The following is an 18063-nucleotide window of genomic DNA, read 5'->3' as shown; positions in this document are numbered from 1 at the left end:
TTTTACTCAATAATAACTGTGTATAGTGCCAGGTAGGTACTAGACTAATTGGGGGGATCACTTCATAAATTATAGAAATGTCTAACCACTATCTTGTACACCTGAAACTAATATAAAACAATATTAAATATTAACCATAACTGAAAAAGAAAACACTAAAAAAATTTCTTATAAATGTCTTTAAAAAGTAGTTTTATTTCTTCTCTTCCCAGGTTTTGAAGAAGGGCAGAAATATGCTGAGAAAACAGTGGCAAAACACAAAGAGGTTCTTGAATCTATTTCTGAATTATGTGGCTCTCTCATAGAACTTGAAGAAAAGCTGAAGGTAATGTCAGCTTCCCAGAATATGTATTTTCATGTAATATAAATAAAAATGTGTTGATCAAGTATTTTCTGGTGCAAAGATGTTCCAAAGGACATTCTCAAGGGACATAATGTGAACATTTGTTTCACAGCTTTCTAACATAATTATCTGGGTGTTTCTGATAATTAATTCTGTTTCTTTTCCATCACTGCAGAGAAAAACATTGCTGAGAATGAGGGCTAAACACAATTAAGATGTTTCGTTTACATTTTCATGGATCATATTCTAAAGGATAAAAGTGTGCCATTAAAATCAAAGGAAAGTCTGTATTAAGTAGCCTTACGTTTTGGTTCATAAATAATGAATGTAAAGTTTTTTTCCTCCAAATTGTGACCCCAGAGAAAATAAAACTAATTTTCAGGTATTATATTTGTTGAACATTTAACTTCATGGAAATAGTAATGTAATCACTAACATCGTTCCTGGAATAAAAATTGATGCTAAATATAGAGAAAATATATTTGTGGCATGTCTGGGCAAAATCCAATTGAAAGAGACATATATATAATTTTGTCTATGTCATGTCAAAAACTGCATTCATAAGTGCTTTTTTTATGGCTGAAAGAACTGGTTATTTTGAATGGAGAAAATGGCAAGATTATTAAGAGCACAGGCTCTAGAGTAAGACACAGTCGCTTAGAAATACCAACTCTCTAGATTATTGGATTTGTGATTTGGGGTAAATTACTTAATCTCTGTGAGTCTCAGTTTCCTGATCTATAAAATGGCAGAAATAGGGGAACCTAACTCCAGGGTGAAGACACCCATGATTATTGTCGTTGTATTGAGACATAATGGTGCTCTTACAGTTCAGGGTAGAATTATTATTTCCAGCAACCATTTTTTCTGTGTGAATTTCCATTTCATAAACTTAAATACTCATTTCATTCTAAATAGTTTGTTAACCTTTTAATTCAACCAAATAATCTTTTTCCTTTGGTTAAAAATCTAGACTTTTCAATTTTTTTAACATTTAAAATAACACTACAACAAACATTTTCATGCATATAGTTTTTTCTTTCTTTTATATTATTGCCTATGCATAAATTCTCCAAAGCAGATTTGGATAAATGGGTATGAAATTGTTAATGTTTATGTTTATCTATATCCACACATATATACTATATAAATTGTTAGTTTCTAATATATATATATATAAGCCATACAGCTTATATCATCCTTTCAACATTTATCATTTCCTCCCCATCTCCACACCACCTCCTGAGGATCTGTGTCTTCTGACTTTCGATACACAGTTTGCAAATCTCTGCTTCCTCTGACTCTTTGCTCTCTGTCATCCACAACATCCCTCCCATTTACGAATCTTCAAGTAAGATTCACTTAATAAAATCTACTCTCAAAGTTATCTCCATTTCCAGCTTTTCACTTTCATGGCTGTTCTTCCTGAAAGTTGTTTCCATTCTTACTCCACACTTCCTCATTTCCCATTCCTTCTACACCCCCTGTAGTCAGGATTGCACCCTCTCCTTCTCATTCTCAACCCATTGCTTGGATTCTGTTTTGCACTAGTCAGGGGCCTCCTAATTATACACTCTAGCTAGATCACCTTTCCTAAATACAATTCTACTAGTGTCACTTTTACATTCAAAACACTTCACTACAAGCTCTTTCTTGTTTACCAAATAAAATTCAGATTCAAGCCGTTCTAATGTTCTGAGGCTTCTATAGTCATCATAGGTTTGTTCCTGTCTCACTGGTCTGCTACCCCATGTTACCAGGTTTCCTGCTTCTAAACCTTTACTCCAAACACATGATCTTCTATCTCTGCTTATCTAAATCTTGCTCTCTCAAAGCCAAATTCTAATACTGCCTTCTCCACAACTCCTTCCTTAGGTGTTTCACCCCCCTCTCTGATCTCTCAGAGCACTAGTGTTCTTTCCTATCATAAGCATCATATATAGCTACCATTACCATCTCAACCCTCCTACTTGATTATATTTAAGGAAACCCCATGGCCCACTTCAGTTCAGCATCCCACATGTTTAACACAATTTGCCTAAAGTAGATTCTCCTTTTGTAGTGAAAACTTAAGGGATTGGTATACAAAAGAATTATTCAGTAGCTCAAAAAGGTTTGATTTGGGTGGGTATAAAAATGAGGAAGGGCCTCTCTGGCAAGAAAAATAGGCATCGGCATTGCCCTTATGAGTTACAGTCCGAACAAAAGCTCATCAGAGAATGCTTAGTAACACTTCACAGGTTAGTAAGCATAAGAAACATAAATGTCTAGCTCTTATGTCTTTAAGGCTGATGCCATGGGTCTCTTTTGCAGGGGTCATTAAAAATAATAGGCCCAGGATTCCCTGTCAAGGCTGAAATAGTGATAATAATCCTTCCTATTTATTATGCAATTTGAGATTTACAAAGTTTTTTTGTATATATATGAATTTTCATATATATATGTATATATATGTATGTGTGTGTGTGTGTGTGTGTATGTGTGTGTATAATCACCAAGATGTATATATCAGTGATTTCCAAATAACCTTGTGGTGGAAACAAGGCAAATATTTTTTGTTTGTTTCAGAGGTGAAGTTCAAAGATTAAAAGTGCTTTGTTTAGGCTCCCATGGTTAGTAGTAGTGGATCTGGAATTCAAATTTTGATATATTCAAAATCGAATGTTCTTTCCACAACAGCTGCCATTTTGATATTAAGTGTATTAAAATAGAGTGACTTGTCCAGTGATACAAACCAGTTTAGTTTTAGAGTTAAAACTAAAAGCTGAATATCCCCATAAATGAGTTCCCCAAATCCTCTGAGTCAGTGTAGAAGGTGTACCTTGAGGAGCATGCCTGTTTTCTTAAGGCTCATCTAATCATCTAGAGACCACATTCCAGGTGGAATAGAGAATCTTTTGTTGTAGTATAATCATCATCCTAAACTGGTGTCCTGTCACTTGGCATACCTGTGGCTTCTTTCACTTTCACAAAATCTTCTCAGCCCTCACACTAGCCCCACAGTAGTTTGCAAACCCCCTCTACCTCCATGACCAAAATGGAGCCCCATGAAATGTTGGAACAAAATATCTTCACTCACATGAAGCATCCTTTATTTTCAACTGTTTTTTTTCTTCCATAGTGATATTTCCTTCCTCTTTTCTTGAGTATCCCAAACATTTTGCTTGTGTGAATTCTCTGAATTTTCTACTTTGTTCTCCATCAAAAATCTTTAGTCATTTCTGCCTCATTGCTGCTCTCCCAGATTCTCCTATTGGCATTATAAACTGCCACGCACAATGATTTCTTTCTCTAGAGACTGCTCCTGTAGGTGGATCCTATTGTAACAATGTATTTTTTCCTGCTGGGCCTTTGAACAACCAATTTTTTTTTTCAGTCAAAGGAGTGAAGTATGAGGGGAACCGTGAGTATGGGGGGATAATTTTATAAATCAATACAGGAGTACATCAGTCTCTTGTGGAATACATTTACTGAAAGGTTGCAAGTGGCCTATGTTTTCTTCCAAGTAGTTATTGTATAGCATTGTTCCTCCAACTTTCCCGGCTTAAGCTCTCGCTAACCATTACTTTGTATAGCAGGGAGACGTTTTGAAAATGAATCTGAATTCGGAAGACTTCCACAATGACTGCATTGACCTACTGAATGAACCAATGAGAAATAAGCAGATGATATTCAATGAAGAAATGAATAAGGTAAGGAAAACTGAACCTCAACTATTCACTACTTTTGTTTTGAGGCTAGAATCATTGTGCATTGCAAAAAAGAAAAGAAAAAAAAAGGTGAATTGAAGCCTTCTTATCTATCTGTATCGAATCTCCCAAGGTAAAGGCAGTATGAGTGTCCTCATTTCTTACTGCTTTTCTACCACTTACTTAGTCCTTCTACCATATGATATTTTCTTCTGAGCCCCTCCTAATGAATACTGGAACCATACCATTTTACAGTGACTTTGTGGCAGCTGTTCAAACACCATACTGTCACCCCAAACCACTTCTATTTCTCCTATTTTTAGCTGCCTTTCACATAGTCTTTTTATATTCAGTCCCAACTTCAGATTTCACTTCTCCCTCTTTATCATACCATCGAGCTATGATTTGGTTGTTTTATAGTACCCATTAAAAAAACCTTAATACATGAAATTAAGTTGTATCTTGTTCCCATAGAATCTTTACCTTTAAGGTATTTCCAGGCACTAAAATATAGAATCCAACAGAAATATAGGTACTAAAGTATTTAGAAGAATGTTCAAATTACTTTAAAACCTATGCATTACAGATAAATTAAGCATGTAACAAAAACTTTAAATACTCAAAAATGCAAATGTATTATGATATCAAAAGTATTATTTAAATCATTTCAATATGGATTTTTGGCATAAGTTACACACTATTCAAAGCTGCTAGACTGTAATTAGCTCTTGACTTCTTCCTTTGCCAGTTACCTTCTCCCTCTGTTTTTTCCTCTCCCAAGGAATTGAAGGAACAAGCAGAATCAACATTCTTGAGTGACACAAATTAATAGAATATACTTTTTGTGACTTGAGACTTAAAAAAAAAACAACCTCTCCCTTGTTTTACAGTTATCTCATGGAGAAATAGTTATCTTTTCTGGTCAGTATAATTCTTAGAGCTTCATTGTAGGTCCTTTTTCACAGGTTAAATATATGCAAAGAGCTAGTTCAATTATATAACCACCTGGCATCAAGAACCATTAAGCAAGCTGCCTTTTTGTGGGGTGACCTTGATGACCTTGAGGCATTTAAACCCTGGTTCTTCCCTGAGGCAAAGGAAAGCTGCCAAACCTTGGGCGTCTTGATGGACCTTAATCTCATATCATATGGTCATTGGTGACTCTGACTGATCTAAATCAGAATTTTTCAACCTCAGCACTATTAGCATTTTAGCCCAGAGAATTTTTTGTTGTGGGGGACTGTCCTGTGCAATGTGGGATGTTGAGCAGAATGTATGGCCTCTACTCACTAGATGCCAGTAGCAGCCACCCTGTCCAGTCATGACAACCAAAAAAAGTCTATAAAATTGCTAACTACTCCCCGGGGAGCAAAGTCAACCTCTATTGAGAACTGCTAATTGAAATAATAAAGAATAATATAAAGTGGATCACATTGTCTTAACTATGTTTCTAAGAGACACTAAACCCAACTTATTTTTTTTAATTCTGCACATTTTTTTACATTGTCAGCCACACATATTTACTAAGGTTAGAAATGAAAGTTATTGCTACCAAAGCAAACTGACTCATTTATATTTAGTAAAAATGGTTTTTCTTGCTTTTATTTATTTTTCTTATAGGTTATTTTATAGGTCAAATATAATGATTCCAAAAAAAAAACATGTGGGCAGATAATGAGAAACACCATGTGAAAAGCTTGTCTGGGAATCGCTTCGTTCAATTCTGACATCCTTAAATAGTGTTGATCTTCCTCAGAAAATGATTTAAATAAGAAAGAAGGATTCCATAAAACTATTACAAGAATGTATTAATCACAAGATTTTATCCTGGAGATAATAAAGTGCTTCTCATTTTTCTGACCCAAAATTGCAGCAGATAGAATTAGTCAATTCAGTAAATGCAATCAATGCTCATTGCACTGCTAACAGATTAGTGATGTTTTATGCCCAACGTGAGGTCTGTAGCTAAATCCTCAGGAGTACGTGAACACTCCTAAGGTTAAATGGAGGCACAGAGTATTAAGAGACTTGCCTAGAGTCACTAACTATTAGGCAGAAGATGAAGGCTTGTGATGCCAGTGATTAGAGTTATAGAATCTTACCACTAGAAGGGATTTAACAATCATCTGATCAAATCTCATTTTACAGTTGAGGAAATTGAGGCCAAAAGAGATTAAATATTATGCCCTCGAAAAATTACAGAAAGTACTGTCAGAACTGGGCAGGCAGCCCAGTTCTCCTGAATTTCAGCCATATAACTTGTTCTACAAGACCAAAAGGACACTCCAAGGAACTGTTGCATATAAATAAGCTGTTTTGTAATGAAACTGTAAATTCTCATGCCAAACCATTCCCCTCTTTGCATTCATCTGTTTACGTGATGATTAACAAAACAATGGTGTGGAAGTATTTTTAAACCAAACAATTTAGTAGAGTGCTCTTATCAGACCAGGTGAAGACAGTCCCTGAGACCTTCTCCTCTAATCCTGATCACTTGGTAGGTGGTGGTGGGGTGGGGGAGAGATGTTCTTGAGACATTTGCTTTGGAAAAAATTAGGTAGAAGACAAAATATTCTTCTTCATCTTTCTGTTCTCTTTTACCTTGTCTGCTCCATGTGCCCAAAGGTACCAAGTCACCCCTTGTTTGCCCCAAACCCCTTCCAAATTCCCAGAAATGCATTTCATAGGCCAAGACCTATGTTCAATATCTTCCTACTTACCTTCATTTAATTTTCTTTATCCCAAGATAAGATTATTTTGGAAGGTAAAGTCTTGTGGCATTTCTTTAAATTTACCACATAGATGGCTACTCACCCTGAGTACTTTGAGGATTGGTGCTGTACACTTAGTTCGATGGCTGTAGAATATCATTATGTTCTCTCTTCTAAATACTCTATTGTTTGCCTTCATGGCGATGATTGTAAATCCAAGTGATTATCTTCATCAGTGGAAAGTTCAGAAATCTGGACCGAGATAAGATTTGAGGCTATAGATTTAGGGTTAATTAAAATTTAACTGATCACAAGATATAAAAGTGGGTGAGATCTTTGCAAGGAGAAGCATATAGAGAAAATTAGGGAACTTAAAGACAAGATCACACATTATTCATATATTTAGAAGGTGGGAAAAGAAAAAGGAATCAACAAAAATGTCAAAGAGAAAACTAGTAGACCCAGTAAAGTATAGTTCGGTGGGTTTTAAAAGAAATTTTTTGTAACATTCCATAATGACTTAAAAACTGAAAGCTAATTTACATTTGAGAATAAAAGCAGAAATGTCAAAAGCCAAGATCGATCTACTCAAAAAAAACTTGTATTAAACTCATCTTACTTTGCTTTCTGAGATGATTATTTAATAGGTAATTCTAGGTTAGTGACATAGGCAAAACTTATTATTGTCATTAGGAAGTCACTGGATAACCATACTCCTGATATCTCTCTTAAGATGAAGGGAGAGATGTGAACCGAATGAGAGTTTGGTCTGGTTATAATTGTACCTAAGAGTGTTAAGTAGTTCATCAATGTCAACCTGGAAGACAATTTACCTTTTGAGGGGAGACATCTGGCTTTGTCCTAAACTCTGCAGTGTTCAGCATTATCAGTGGTATTACTGGGCAGAGGAAATGAGAAATTTTGGTTGATTAAAAACTCAATATGAATCAACAGTCCTATGTGGTTCTCATAAAAAGAAAAACACTAACACAACCACTTTAGTAAAAGCATATCATATATAGATCGAAGAGATGATGGTTCAACTGATTACTTCCCATCTGGAAAGTAAAAAAATTCTGAAAATAAACATAGTTATGGGAAAACATTAATAAGTTGAAAATTGTCTAAAAAATTTTTGAGAAAACTCTCTTCCTCTTATTGTTAGTAGAAGTCATCTGGTATTTTCTGTGGAAAGTATTTTTCTACTTTAGGAATTATAGGAAGGAATTAAAGGAATGAAAAATAATATCCTTGAATTTTCTTTTTGAGTTTGACATCATCTGAAAATGAGACACAGGAGTCAGAAATTAATAACCAGTAAAAGCCGGACTAGAGGATATGCCATAGATGTATCTAGTGGGTTTCTCAAAACTTCATCTCTGATTTAGGTGGACTTGTCTACTCACCAACACGGGTACATAGCTAGGAAACCACAGGCACCTCTGCAGGGGTTTTTCATACCTTATAGCCAATGCGAATGCACCTATTTGGTAGAAAGGAGATCCAAAAGAGAGGGCATCACAGAGACAGAACTGGCCATGCTCAGTCTCTTCTTCCAAACCCACAATTAGATAAGTCAGTTCACCCCAGGAAGGAGTGGGGGAGACTAGCCTGTACTTTTATTCAAGTTTCCTAAGTTTTTTGACAAATTTCAGACAAGTTTAAAACATTATTATTCTTTAGAAAGGCATAGGTTACCTGAAGTCAGTAAGGAGCTGCCTGTCCCTGTATGACCCTTAGATCAACAAATGTCCTTGCTTTCCTGTGAAGCAGATTGTAGCCCAGTAGGAGCGGGACCTCCCAGAAGGTGACCAGGATGATGAAAGTTCCAGGAGACAATCCGGGGTTTATGGGAGAGAGAGGGGTTAGCACAAAGAAAGAGATTGAGAGGTTGTAGGACCAGTTCTCCAAATAGTCAAAGGGCCGCTGTAAGAGGGGAGCAGGTGGACACCTTCTCTGTTACTCCAGGAGGCCAGTTCAGATCATTGGTGGGTAGTGAGGGGAGCAGACCTTTACTAAATATAGGAAGATATTCTTAAAACAAGTAAAGCATAAAAGTATTTTCAATAAAGCACCCTTTCAGAAAAAAATGTTCAAACAGAGGCTGCCAGAATGTCAGAGAAGATTTTTAGACTAAAAAGGAAGTTGGGTCAAAGTCCTTATGAAAAGGAAAATAAATATTCTCCTTTCAAGAAGAGATCAAAAGAAAGGCAAAACTAAGCTGTAGTAAGGAAAACCAAAAGACGGAGGGGCATTCCTACTACATATGTGTTTATTTAGTAATTGTTTTTAAATGAGAAGGACTTTTAAGAACTCTGGCTTATAGACTGAGAATTTAAACTTTTCTCAAATGGGTAAATGAACCACTTTCTCTAAGCTGTGTTTATGTTTTCTCTAAAAATAAGTCATATCTGTGGGATAGTCGAAGGAGCATTGTTTTATTTCTACTTCTAATCCTCAACCTAAAAACACATTTCTTCCTCAAAAATCACTTTTAAAGTATGTCAGGAGCCAGACTATGTGCTGAAACAAAGAACTCAAAGTCTAGGCAAGATATAATTTTCTTATGTGCAATCAGTAGCAATTGGACAAAGACCAGTGATTGTTAATTAAGCAAAAATGCTGCCTAAATGCTGAGGAAAGACACGGAAATAGGTAAATGTAAAACAAGCAGGTTGGGATAGATGAGATCCTTTTCAGCTTCAATGCTCTTCTGAGTCTATGCCAGATGGTATATTTGAGCCTCTTCTTAAACCAGAGATGGACATGGATTAGTGGGGAGAAATACTAGAATAATGTTAGCATGAGGCAATGTACTGCTATTCGGTCTCCTAGCAGGACCTACACTCCACATGGGACAGAAAGATAAGTGGCAGGCCTTCTATTGTATCTTGGTGTGTTCTTTTGTGAAAGGTCATAACGTGATTTTCCATTAATATCTCCGTACCACACTAGACTATCATCTTTGTGAGGGTGGAGACCGTATTTACTTTTACTCACCATTTTCTCTCTCCAATGCCTTGTACCTGGTATGTAATAGGTGCCCAGAAGATATTTTTCAATGTAAGAATGAAATTAAGGGATTTTAAGAAAATAAAATCAATCATTTAAAAATGGCTTTCTCTATATGAAGTACCTAGAGTTGTCAAATTCATAGAGACAGAAAGTAGAAGGGTTTGGGGAGGAGGGAGAATAGAGAATTCATGTTTAGAGGGTACAGAGTTTTACTTTAGAAAGATGAAAAAGTGTTGGAGATGATTAGTGGTGATAGTTGCGCAGCAATGTGAATGTACTTACTGCCACTTACCTGTACACTTAAAAATGGTTAAAATGGTAAATTTTATGTTATCTATATTTTACCACAATAAAACATAAAATAAAAAAGAATGACTTTCCTGGAAAAGGAGAGGGGTAATTCTAGTAGATTCTGAGGGATTGCCTAACGAGCAAGCCTCTGATTTGTTTTTTAGATTTAAAATTTTTTTAATTTCATTAAATTTATTGGAGTGATATCAGTTAATAAAATTATATAGGTTTCAATGTGCATTTAAGAACTGTGTTCACCTGAAGTGTAGACAAAAAAACCAAAGTAGAATTTGCTGGTGGAAGGAGACTCCTCAGATAATGATTTGAAAAGACAATTTATCCAGTCCGACTCTTCATTAGAGGTGATAACTAGAACTGTCCCTCTTCCATTTCACAACTGTCCCTCTATCATATTTCACTCAGAGACTGGAGGTCAGTTTACTGATTCCTTAGTCATAGGACAAGACTAAGCCCAGGTTAAATAGACAAATGGTTTCAAGTTCTGTAATGTCTGAGCCAGGGCCCCAAGCTTTAAATTCACTATAGTGCTTTTCTCAAGTTGTTTCTCAAGTTGAGTTTGAGATCTGGAAAAAGAAAACTCAGTGACTAACTCAAAGCTTTGGCTTTTTTGTTTGAAGAAGCAGGAGCATGTAGCAGATATTTTGACCATCAGTGGAACAGGAGAGGGTCGGCTTCCACAGGACCTGAAGCAGCTATCCTCTGGCAAAGAGGGTGGCATCCAAGGCCTGCTCCAGCCTGCAGACATGCTTTTACGAGAAGAACATGAGTGTGTCTCACCTGATGACATCTCCTTGCCTCCACTCCCAGGAAGTCCTGATTCCCCGCTCATACTGTCTGACATGGAGGTGGAAGAGCATGCCAGCCCCTCCCTCAGCCTTCACATAAGCAGTTACAGGATGCAGATGGGGGCCAGCCGTCCAGGGGAGGCCCAGGAATGTGACCTTCCACCACCTACTGCTTTTGCTGATACTTGCAATGATAAGAGAGAAACATTTTCAAGTCATTTTGAGAGGCCTTACCCTCAGTTCAAAGCTGAGCCCCCATCAACCTCCAGAGGATTTCTGGAAAAGAGTACTGCCATCTGCGAAATCAGTGCCGGACATCCAGAGAGCATGTCGAGTGAAGTGCATGAAAGAGCTTTACAGCAGCACCTGCAGGCTCAGGAAAGTTTGCTAGAAATACAGGAGAAAATGCATGTTGATAATAACGTCACTAAAACCCAAAATAGGCTGCATGCTTCCCAGGATGCATACTCGGGCCTCAGGTTTCATTCAGGCCCCAGCCTGGCCTATCAGAGGCAAATAGTTTCACAAGAAGAGATTAAAAGTACATCAGCAGAAAACAGCATGGTCAGCTTAGCTGGCCAGGCACCTAATTTCTCCAGGCTCCTGTCTAATGTAACAGTTGTGGAAGGATCTCCAGTGACTTTGGAAGTTGAAGTAACAGGATTTCCAGAGCCTACACTGACATGGTGGGTAGCCTATAATGACAAGCCATAAACAGAAACAAACTGAATACTGAGCAAATCATTCATGTGCCCTAACTTAAAAGTTCAGGCATAGCTGATTAATATTCTGCGACACTGCAACTCTGCATGATTCAACCTCACATCAAACCCCCAAATCTCATTTTAGTAGCAGCATGACTAATACCTTGAAGAAAAAAAAAATAACCATATAAAATAATAACTTAACAAACTCCAAAGACGCTGCAGCTTAGTTGTTTGTTTTTTTTTGTTTTCGTATCGGTTTAACATTCCACATTTCGAAAGATAGTGGGTTGAAATTCTTTTCTATTGTTTATTTTTACATAAGCATGAAATTTTCTTGGTTTAGCATCCCTCATTCAATTAAAAAACATAAGAATTTGGGTGTTTCCCTTTTCTTTCATTTACTTCTTTTCTCTTCCCAACATGCTACTTTTGCAGTGTTTGTTTATTTCACTAAGATTTCTTTTTATAAATTTCTTCATTGTGAGAGATGGAATAAAAATATTTCTTTCACAGTTACTCCCAGTGACAGGTAATAAACCCATTTTTGAAAGGTGGTATAGTAACTGAGCTGTGAACAATATGATTTCACTCTGGAGACATTACTTTTTAGCCCATTTGTTTTGATAAAAATAAACTGCAGAATACAGGCTTTGAATCACCTACTGTTGTTATAAAAGCAAATCTGACTTTCTCAATTCTTGGGTTACTTTTAAACATTTAGAAAATTTTCATTTTAAGTAGATTTATTTGAGGACAAAGTTTTAAATTCGTGGAAATGGGTTTATACTTTTAAATTAAGATAAGTAAAATAACATTATTTATCATAATGTTTTAGTAGATGTTAAAATAACAATTTAAATTATTGCATATGCCCATCGATAATACACAAAGTGTGAATTGGTTAGCTAAAGAACCTATGAGAAAACTGGTTTCTCAGATTATTAACAGAGACTACATTTGTGCTAAATGCTGCCATTTATGCTTTTTATTTTTTTGTTGTTGTTTTTACCATTGCATGCTTTTTTATAGATCAGGAATTTTATATTTATGAATTTAAAAGATATTTAATTCATTATTAAATATCAGTTCACCCCAAAGAAAAATGTTGTCTGAAGTATTTCTTATTTTTGTTCACACAGCCAATGACTTGGTTAGTAAATATTATTGAAAAACTATTGCAACTATAATATTGAAGAACAATTGTGAAAAAAATATCTTGCCTTCAGATTTAAAATTTTACTCAGTTAACAACTGGCAAGCTATCAGGGAATCATACATTTGTAGGACGTTCATAAAAATGTGAAATTATCATTTGGGCAATGAGAACAGAAAATGATTCAAGTTTGTCATCACTTGTGTAGTAGAATGTGAATATAAATAAATAAACTAGAATCTAGAATATATAAAATAAACAAATTATTTGCTTTATAAAAAGGTGCAGCTAAGTGTTCATGTTCGTAGGAAACTTTGAAATAAGTCATTAATGGTAATATTCCAACTGCATAAATGCCTTTTATAATTAGAAATCGTTTTCTTCTGATGAAATTAATTCACAAAAATTAAATGAACTCATTTCTCCAGGAAATGCTGTATAACTATCTTCCTTTACAACAGCACATAGGTATTCTTGTGTGGCTCTTACGGGATGAATATAATGGGGCAGATGAGTCTCACTCCAATACAAAGTCCAGCAGTCACAAGCTGCTGTTCCATAGCAGCTGAAAGAATGACGCAGGCCAAATAGGAGGGTGCCATTTCATATTCTAGATAATTGCCGTGAGCAAATGGTGGCCCAGTGTGACCAGATGGTCTGGTTTTTTTAAGAGTAGTTGGATATCTGAATTTTCATGTGCAATATTCCAATTGTTAAATGCTGTCAGAAAATTCAGTTTTTTAAAAACATGATCTGAGCCAATTCAGCACTTCTCCGTCCACCACCTGCCAACCTCTGCTTGGGGGATAAACAACTCCATTGGAATTCGTGGTGGCTGCAAAGTTTCTCACACTAGAGAATATTGCAGTGGTAATGGGCCTCTTTGTAATGGTTTTTAAAAATTGGATATGATATGAATAATATCCAATTATTGAAACAGTGATCCTGATTTTAAAAACTGACTCTCTGCTTCAGGTACAAGAAGGGCCAGAAATTGTCTGCAGATGGACACTTACAGGTTTTACACAAGGAGACAAGACATTCGGTGTTCATTCCGAAGGTATGCGGGGCAGATGCAGGCCTCTATGTGGCTCGGGCCCAAAACTCTAGTGGCATTCTCTCTTCCAATGTCATCCTCCATGTGACAGGTAACCGCAGGCCACCAATCACGAGAATAAACTGGATAACACTGTGTGTCATCTATGTTAGTGTGTCCCTAATATACTGGCTGCTCACACAGTAACTGTGGGATTGGCATCCATGGACATTATTCTCACAAGCCTAAAGGACAATACAATTGTTTATTTTCCTGCATCTCCCATAAAGCATCCCTTACCAAGTGTACCTCCATCCCAGCCATATTGCTTGTTGGCTAATAGCACTGTTCGGTGAAATAACCCAGTTTACTTTAATACTTTAATCTATTTGAAGAGCTTGGTAAATTATTTGCAGTGGATAATGATACATTTTTGTATTCTAGAAAGAGATGTGTTTAAAATAAAACAAGTAAAATTATGCTATTTATTCCTTCCTAATTTAGGAGCATGCAGATCAAGACTCACAGCATAGAGATGTGAGTCAAATTTCAAATCCAATTGTTTGAAAATTTATTTTTAATTGCAGTCATAAACATCTTTGTAGAATAATTGTAAAAATATTGAACTGAAGTAGTAATTTTTATTATTGTATTAAGTGTCCTTTAATTTTTGTTTCTCCTGTCTTGTTCTCACTTACTGTTATACATTCTACATGGTTTCAACATGGCCTACATTCCTGAGTCTGAGGATGCCGCTGAAAATAATCATTCCTCATGTTGCTCTCGTGGGTTTGGCATTGGGAAGTAGATGTACCCCTTAACTTTATATGGAGTTTTAAACTTCTATCAGCTATGCATGTCATAGAGCAAGATGGAACACAGGCCATGGATATGGACTGACATTATTCCTGTCATTCCGTTGACGTTTTAGGCAGCCATGCATATAAAACTTCAACCAATTTCTCCTGCTTCTAATCTTGATTCTGTTGCTGACCAATTTTGCGGCATATAGTAAGGCATCTCAGTGCCTCAGTTTTCCATTTGAAAAACGATTCATCATCTACCTCGGGCAAGTGAGAGTTTTCATTTCGTATCCTATAAAGATCTGGAAAATGAAAAGCATGCTATAAAGACTAAGGGTAATTATATTGTTTAATGTAACCTGTCATAACACTGCCTCCTGCTCCCTATGTCTCTTTCAGATGTTGTTTTTTTTAGAATATTAAAATTAAAGGAGTGGTGTTAGTATGTAACCTCCAACTATTTCCATGTGAGAAAATGATGTTTTATGAATTGGAACTTAAATTTCTAATTTCTTAAGATGATATCCCTTTCGAAGACTTGAAATTAAACTCAGGAGGGTACATTTAGTATGATTTAGGAGGAAAAGTGTATAGTAAAGTAATATAAGATGAATTCTATCCTTTCTTATAATTATCACTGTAATAGCATAGAATGTTTTATGCCTTTCTGAAATATATTATTCAAAAAAGATTATCTTTCTGACTCCTTTTTTAAATGAATATGAATAAAGAGAAGCATTCGCTCATTAGATTTTAAGCATAGTCATGGATTGCTAGGGTAAAAGTCTTTAGTTGAAAGAATAATTTATTATAGTTGTTTTGATGAAGAGAAGGAATTAATTATGTTGCTATAAGACTGTCTACAAATAATAAAAATATTTAAATGTAATATATTCAAGTCGATATTAAAAAATTATTAAATGTTATCTGAAGACATAAAATCTGGTTGCATAAAAAGTTGGCATATTTTTTCATGTGCTACATATTTAATTTAATTAAAATATTAAATCTCTTAATTTGCTTCCATATTTTGACAGCTTACATATACAGCATCCTAGGGAATGGATAGTTTCTTAACTCTCCTACCCTTTTTTTCCAGTTTCAAGTATTTTGCATATCTTGCCTAACTGCTCTTCCCATGTTAAAGCTAAAGGGTGAGACTTATTCATGTCCAAAGAGAGTAGGCAGAGCCAGGACAAATTCTTATCCACCCTCTATCTCTTTCTTGTTGGTTTAGTGAGATCTTCTTTCCCATTTTCCCACCACCTTGGTTGAATTTGTGGTATGGGGTTGTTAGGGCATGGGAATTGCTGGTTTGTTTTACCTGTTGCATGCCAGTTAATGTTAATCCTTTAAGGAGTAGGGCGAGATTATACATATATTCATGGTATATGAACAAATAAGACATATAAAGCCCCTGATATATTTATATATATATCAAATGTAAAAATATGAATATATATACAGAGATATATATGTACATATATACATAGATATTTTTCTTGGGGAGAAATATTACGCTGATATTCAATATATCAGGTAGCTATCTGTGTATCTATCAGTGTCTATCTGTCTGTCTGTCCATCCATCCATTCATCCATCCACCAACCTGCCTACCTATCTACCTATATTTTCTGGGCTATCAGCTGACAATCTAATAATTCCCACAGCAGTGAAGAATAATTCACCAATCTCTTGTTCTTCTGGTTATATTTTATTTTCAAAGACTTAAGTATGGTTTTCCTTTTTGCTATGATTTCTGTCTTGATCAAATAATTCCCCTTATGAAAATATGAAGTAAAATTTATTGGTTAAAAAGAAAAAAAAAGCAGAAAATTCAAATGGTGGTTCTATTCTAAGGTATATACATGGTTTATGTCCACTTACTTGTAGAGAAAATTATGTAGAGTAATATAAAAGCACTTTAACAAGAAAATGAAAATGAAAAGAAGGATTAAAGAGAGTGTATACTTGACACCTTAAAGGAATGCAACACGAAATGTATGTTGAGCTTCCTATAAGGCAAAATCACTGAATTTTCCAGTTCTGATTTTCTAATGAAAGGATATTAAATATTTGGTGGTAAAGTTTTTTTCTCACACTGAATTCCAGGAGAAATTTGCCATATAAGCCCTTACATTTGAATTCTGTATATTTTATAATATCTAAAATATCTGGAAAAAGAAGCAGGAAAAATTTAGCTACTTCAGTTAATAATGTTAAAATAGAGTACTTTGAGAACCTTCTAATTGCTTCACTTAAGTTTAAATTCCTTCAAGTAATATACAAGTCTCTTTAGTACCTAGCCTCCTGTTCCCAGCTTCTGTTCCATCCCATCTGATCCCCCCACAAAGCAAGATTTAACTTTAGGTTTTCCATGCTCTTTCTTGTCTCCAGAACTGCCTTACTATAGTCTCACCCTATCTGCATACGGCTTAACTCCTGCTTATTTTTACCAGTTCCATCTGAGACATAGTGTCCCCCAAGGAAGGCTTCTGACCCATCAAGTTGAGTGTAGATGTTCCTGCTATATGTGCTGTGAGCAATAGAGCTGTCCATGTCATGGCTCTTAATACATAGCATCAGAATTATATGTTTGAGTGTCTGTCTCCTCTGGCTAGAGTGTGAGACCCTTATTGGCAGGATCTTGACAGCCCTGTTTGTCATCATACTCCCAGCAGTTAAGATGTAGTCACACTTAGTATTATATTTCTTGAGTTATTGTCAGAGGTAAACAAAGATAAATTAGCTTGTTTTCTTCTTTTTCTTTTTCTTTCTTTCTTTCTTTTTTTTTTTTTTTTGAGAGAAAGTGAGATGGGGGGATATAAAAAGAGAAGGATGTATTTGTTACCTGATTATTCTTCTTACTATTAACATTAGCCATAATCAGTTTCTATCTGTGAAATACGTATAAAACACTTTCACCTAATCTACAAAACTTAAGTGCGAACCCTCCAGACCCTCTGGCTTAGACCCTGATTGAAAGTTTAAACTTAAAGACAGATGCTGGCTCTAGTGGTCAAAATAATACTGAGGAGAGAAGAGCAAAATCCAGGACTATTGTTCCAACATTTTAAAGCAGATATAATTAAGCATAAATCATTTTCAGGTGTAAGTGGAGAAGTGGGTGTCTCCACTCTCAGTGACTAACTGCCAAAACCAGAATTTATGTACTTCTTTTGAAAAATACACAAATTATCAATTTTTTATTGTAACTGGGGCTCAGTAATCTGTTTGCAAACAGATCTTATTTGAAACCAGCATTTTGTTCATACATGTAAATATTTTAAAAAGCCAAATCCAAGAACTTAGATTATTTGAATTCCCAGTGAAAGAAGGAAAGGATATTGCATCTGATTCCACTTTGTTTTTATTCATGACTGTTCCTTACTAAAAAGCGCCATCTGAAGCTTTTTGACATTCCTGTCGTACATACAGTATTTTAAGAGTGTCCATGAAATGAGTTAGTTGAAACAAAATACCTCCTCCTAGTATACTCTGTTATTGTG

General features: G+C 35.5%; 2 protein-coding genes across 2 annotated transcripts in view; both read left to right on the top strand.

Moving 5' to 3' along the window:
- CCDC141 (coiled-coil domain containing 141) overlaps positions 1–11796 on the top strand; it is a 160625-nt gene extending 148829 nt beyond the window's left edge. Inside the window, exons 24-26 of the mRNA XM_039855348.1 lie at positions 213–325; positions 3919–4035; positions 10688–11796. Coding sequence (XP_039711282.1) covers positions 213–325; positions 3919–4035; positions 10688–11569 — 1112 coding nt within the window. The 3' untranslated portion in view covers positions 11570–11796. The remainder of the gene's footprint in view (positions 1–212; positions 326–3918; positions 4036–10687) is intronic.
- Positions 11404–18063, top strand: part of TTN (titin) — a 295008-nt gene continuing 288348 nt past the window's right edge. Inside the window, 2 exon segments of the mRNA XM_039855355.1 lie at positions 11404–11541; positions 13691–13775. Of these exon segments, the coding sequence (XP_039711289.1) occupies positions 13720–13775 (56 nt within the window). The 5' untranslated portion in view covers positions 11404–11541; positions 13691–13719.

Source organism: Pteropus medius, unplaced genomic scaffold (assembly GCF_902729225.1).
Source record: "Pteropus medius unplaced genomic scaffold, Ma_sr-lr_union100, whole genome shotgun sequence".
Taxonomy (NCBI): Eukaryota; Metazoa; Chordata; class Mammalia; order Chiroptera; family Pteropodidae; genus Pteropus; species Pteropus medius.
The sequence above is the reverse complement of the archived record's forward strand: the minus strand, read 5'-3'. Positions and strand labels throughout refer to the sequence as shown.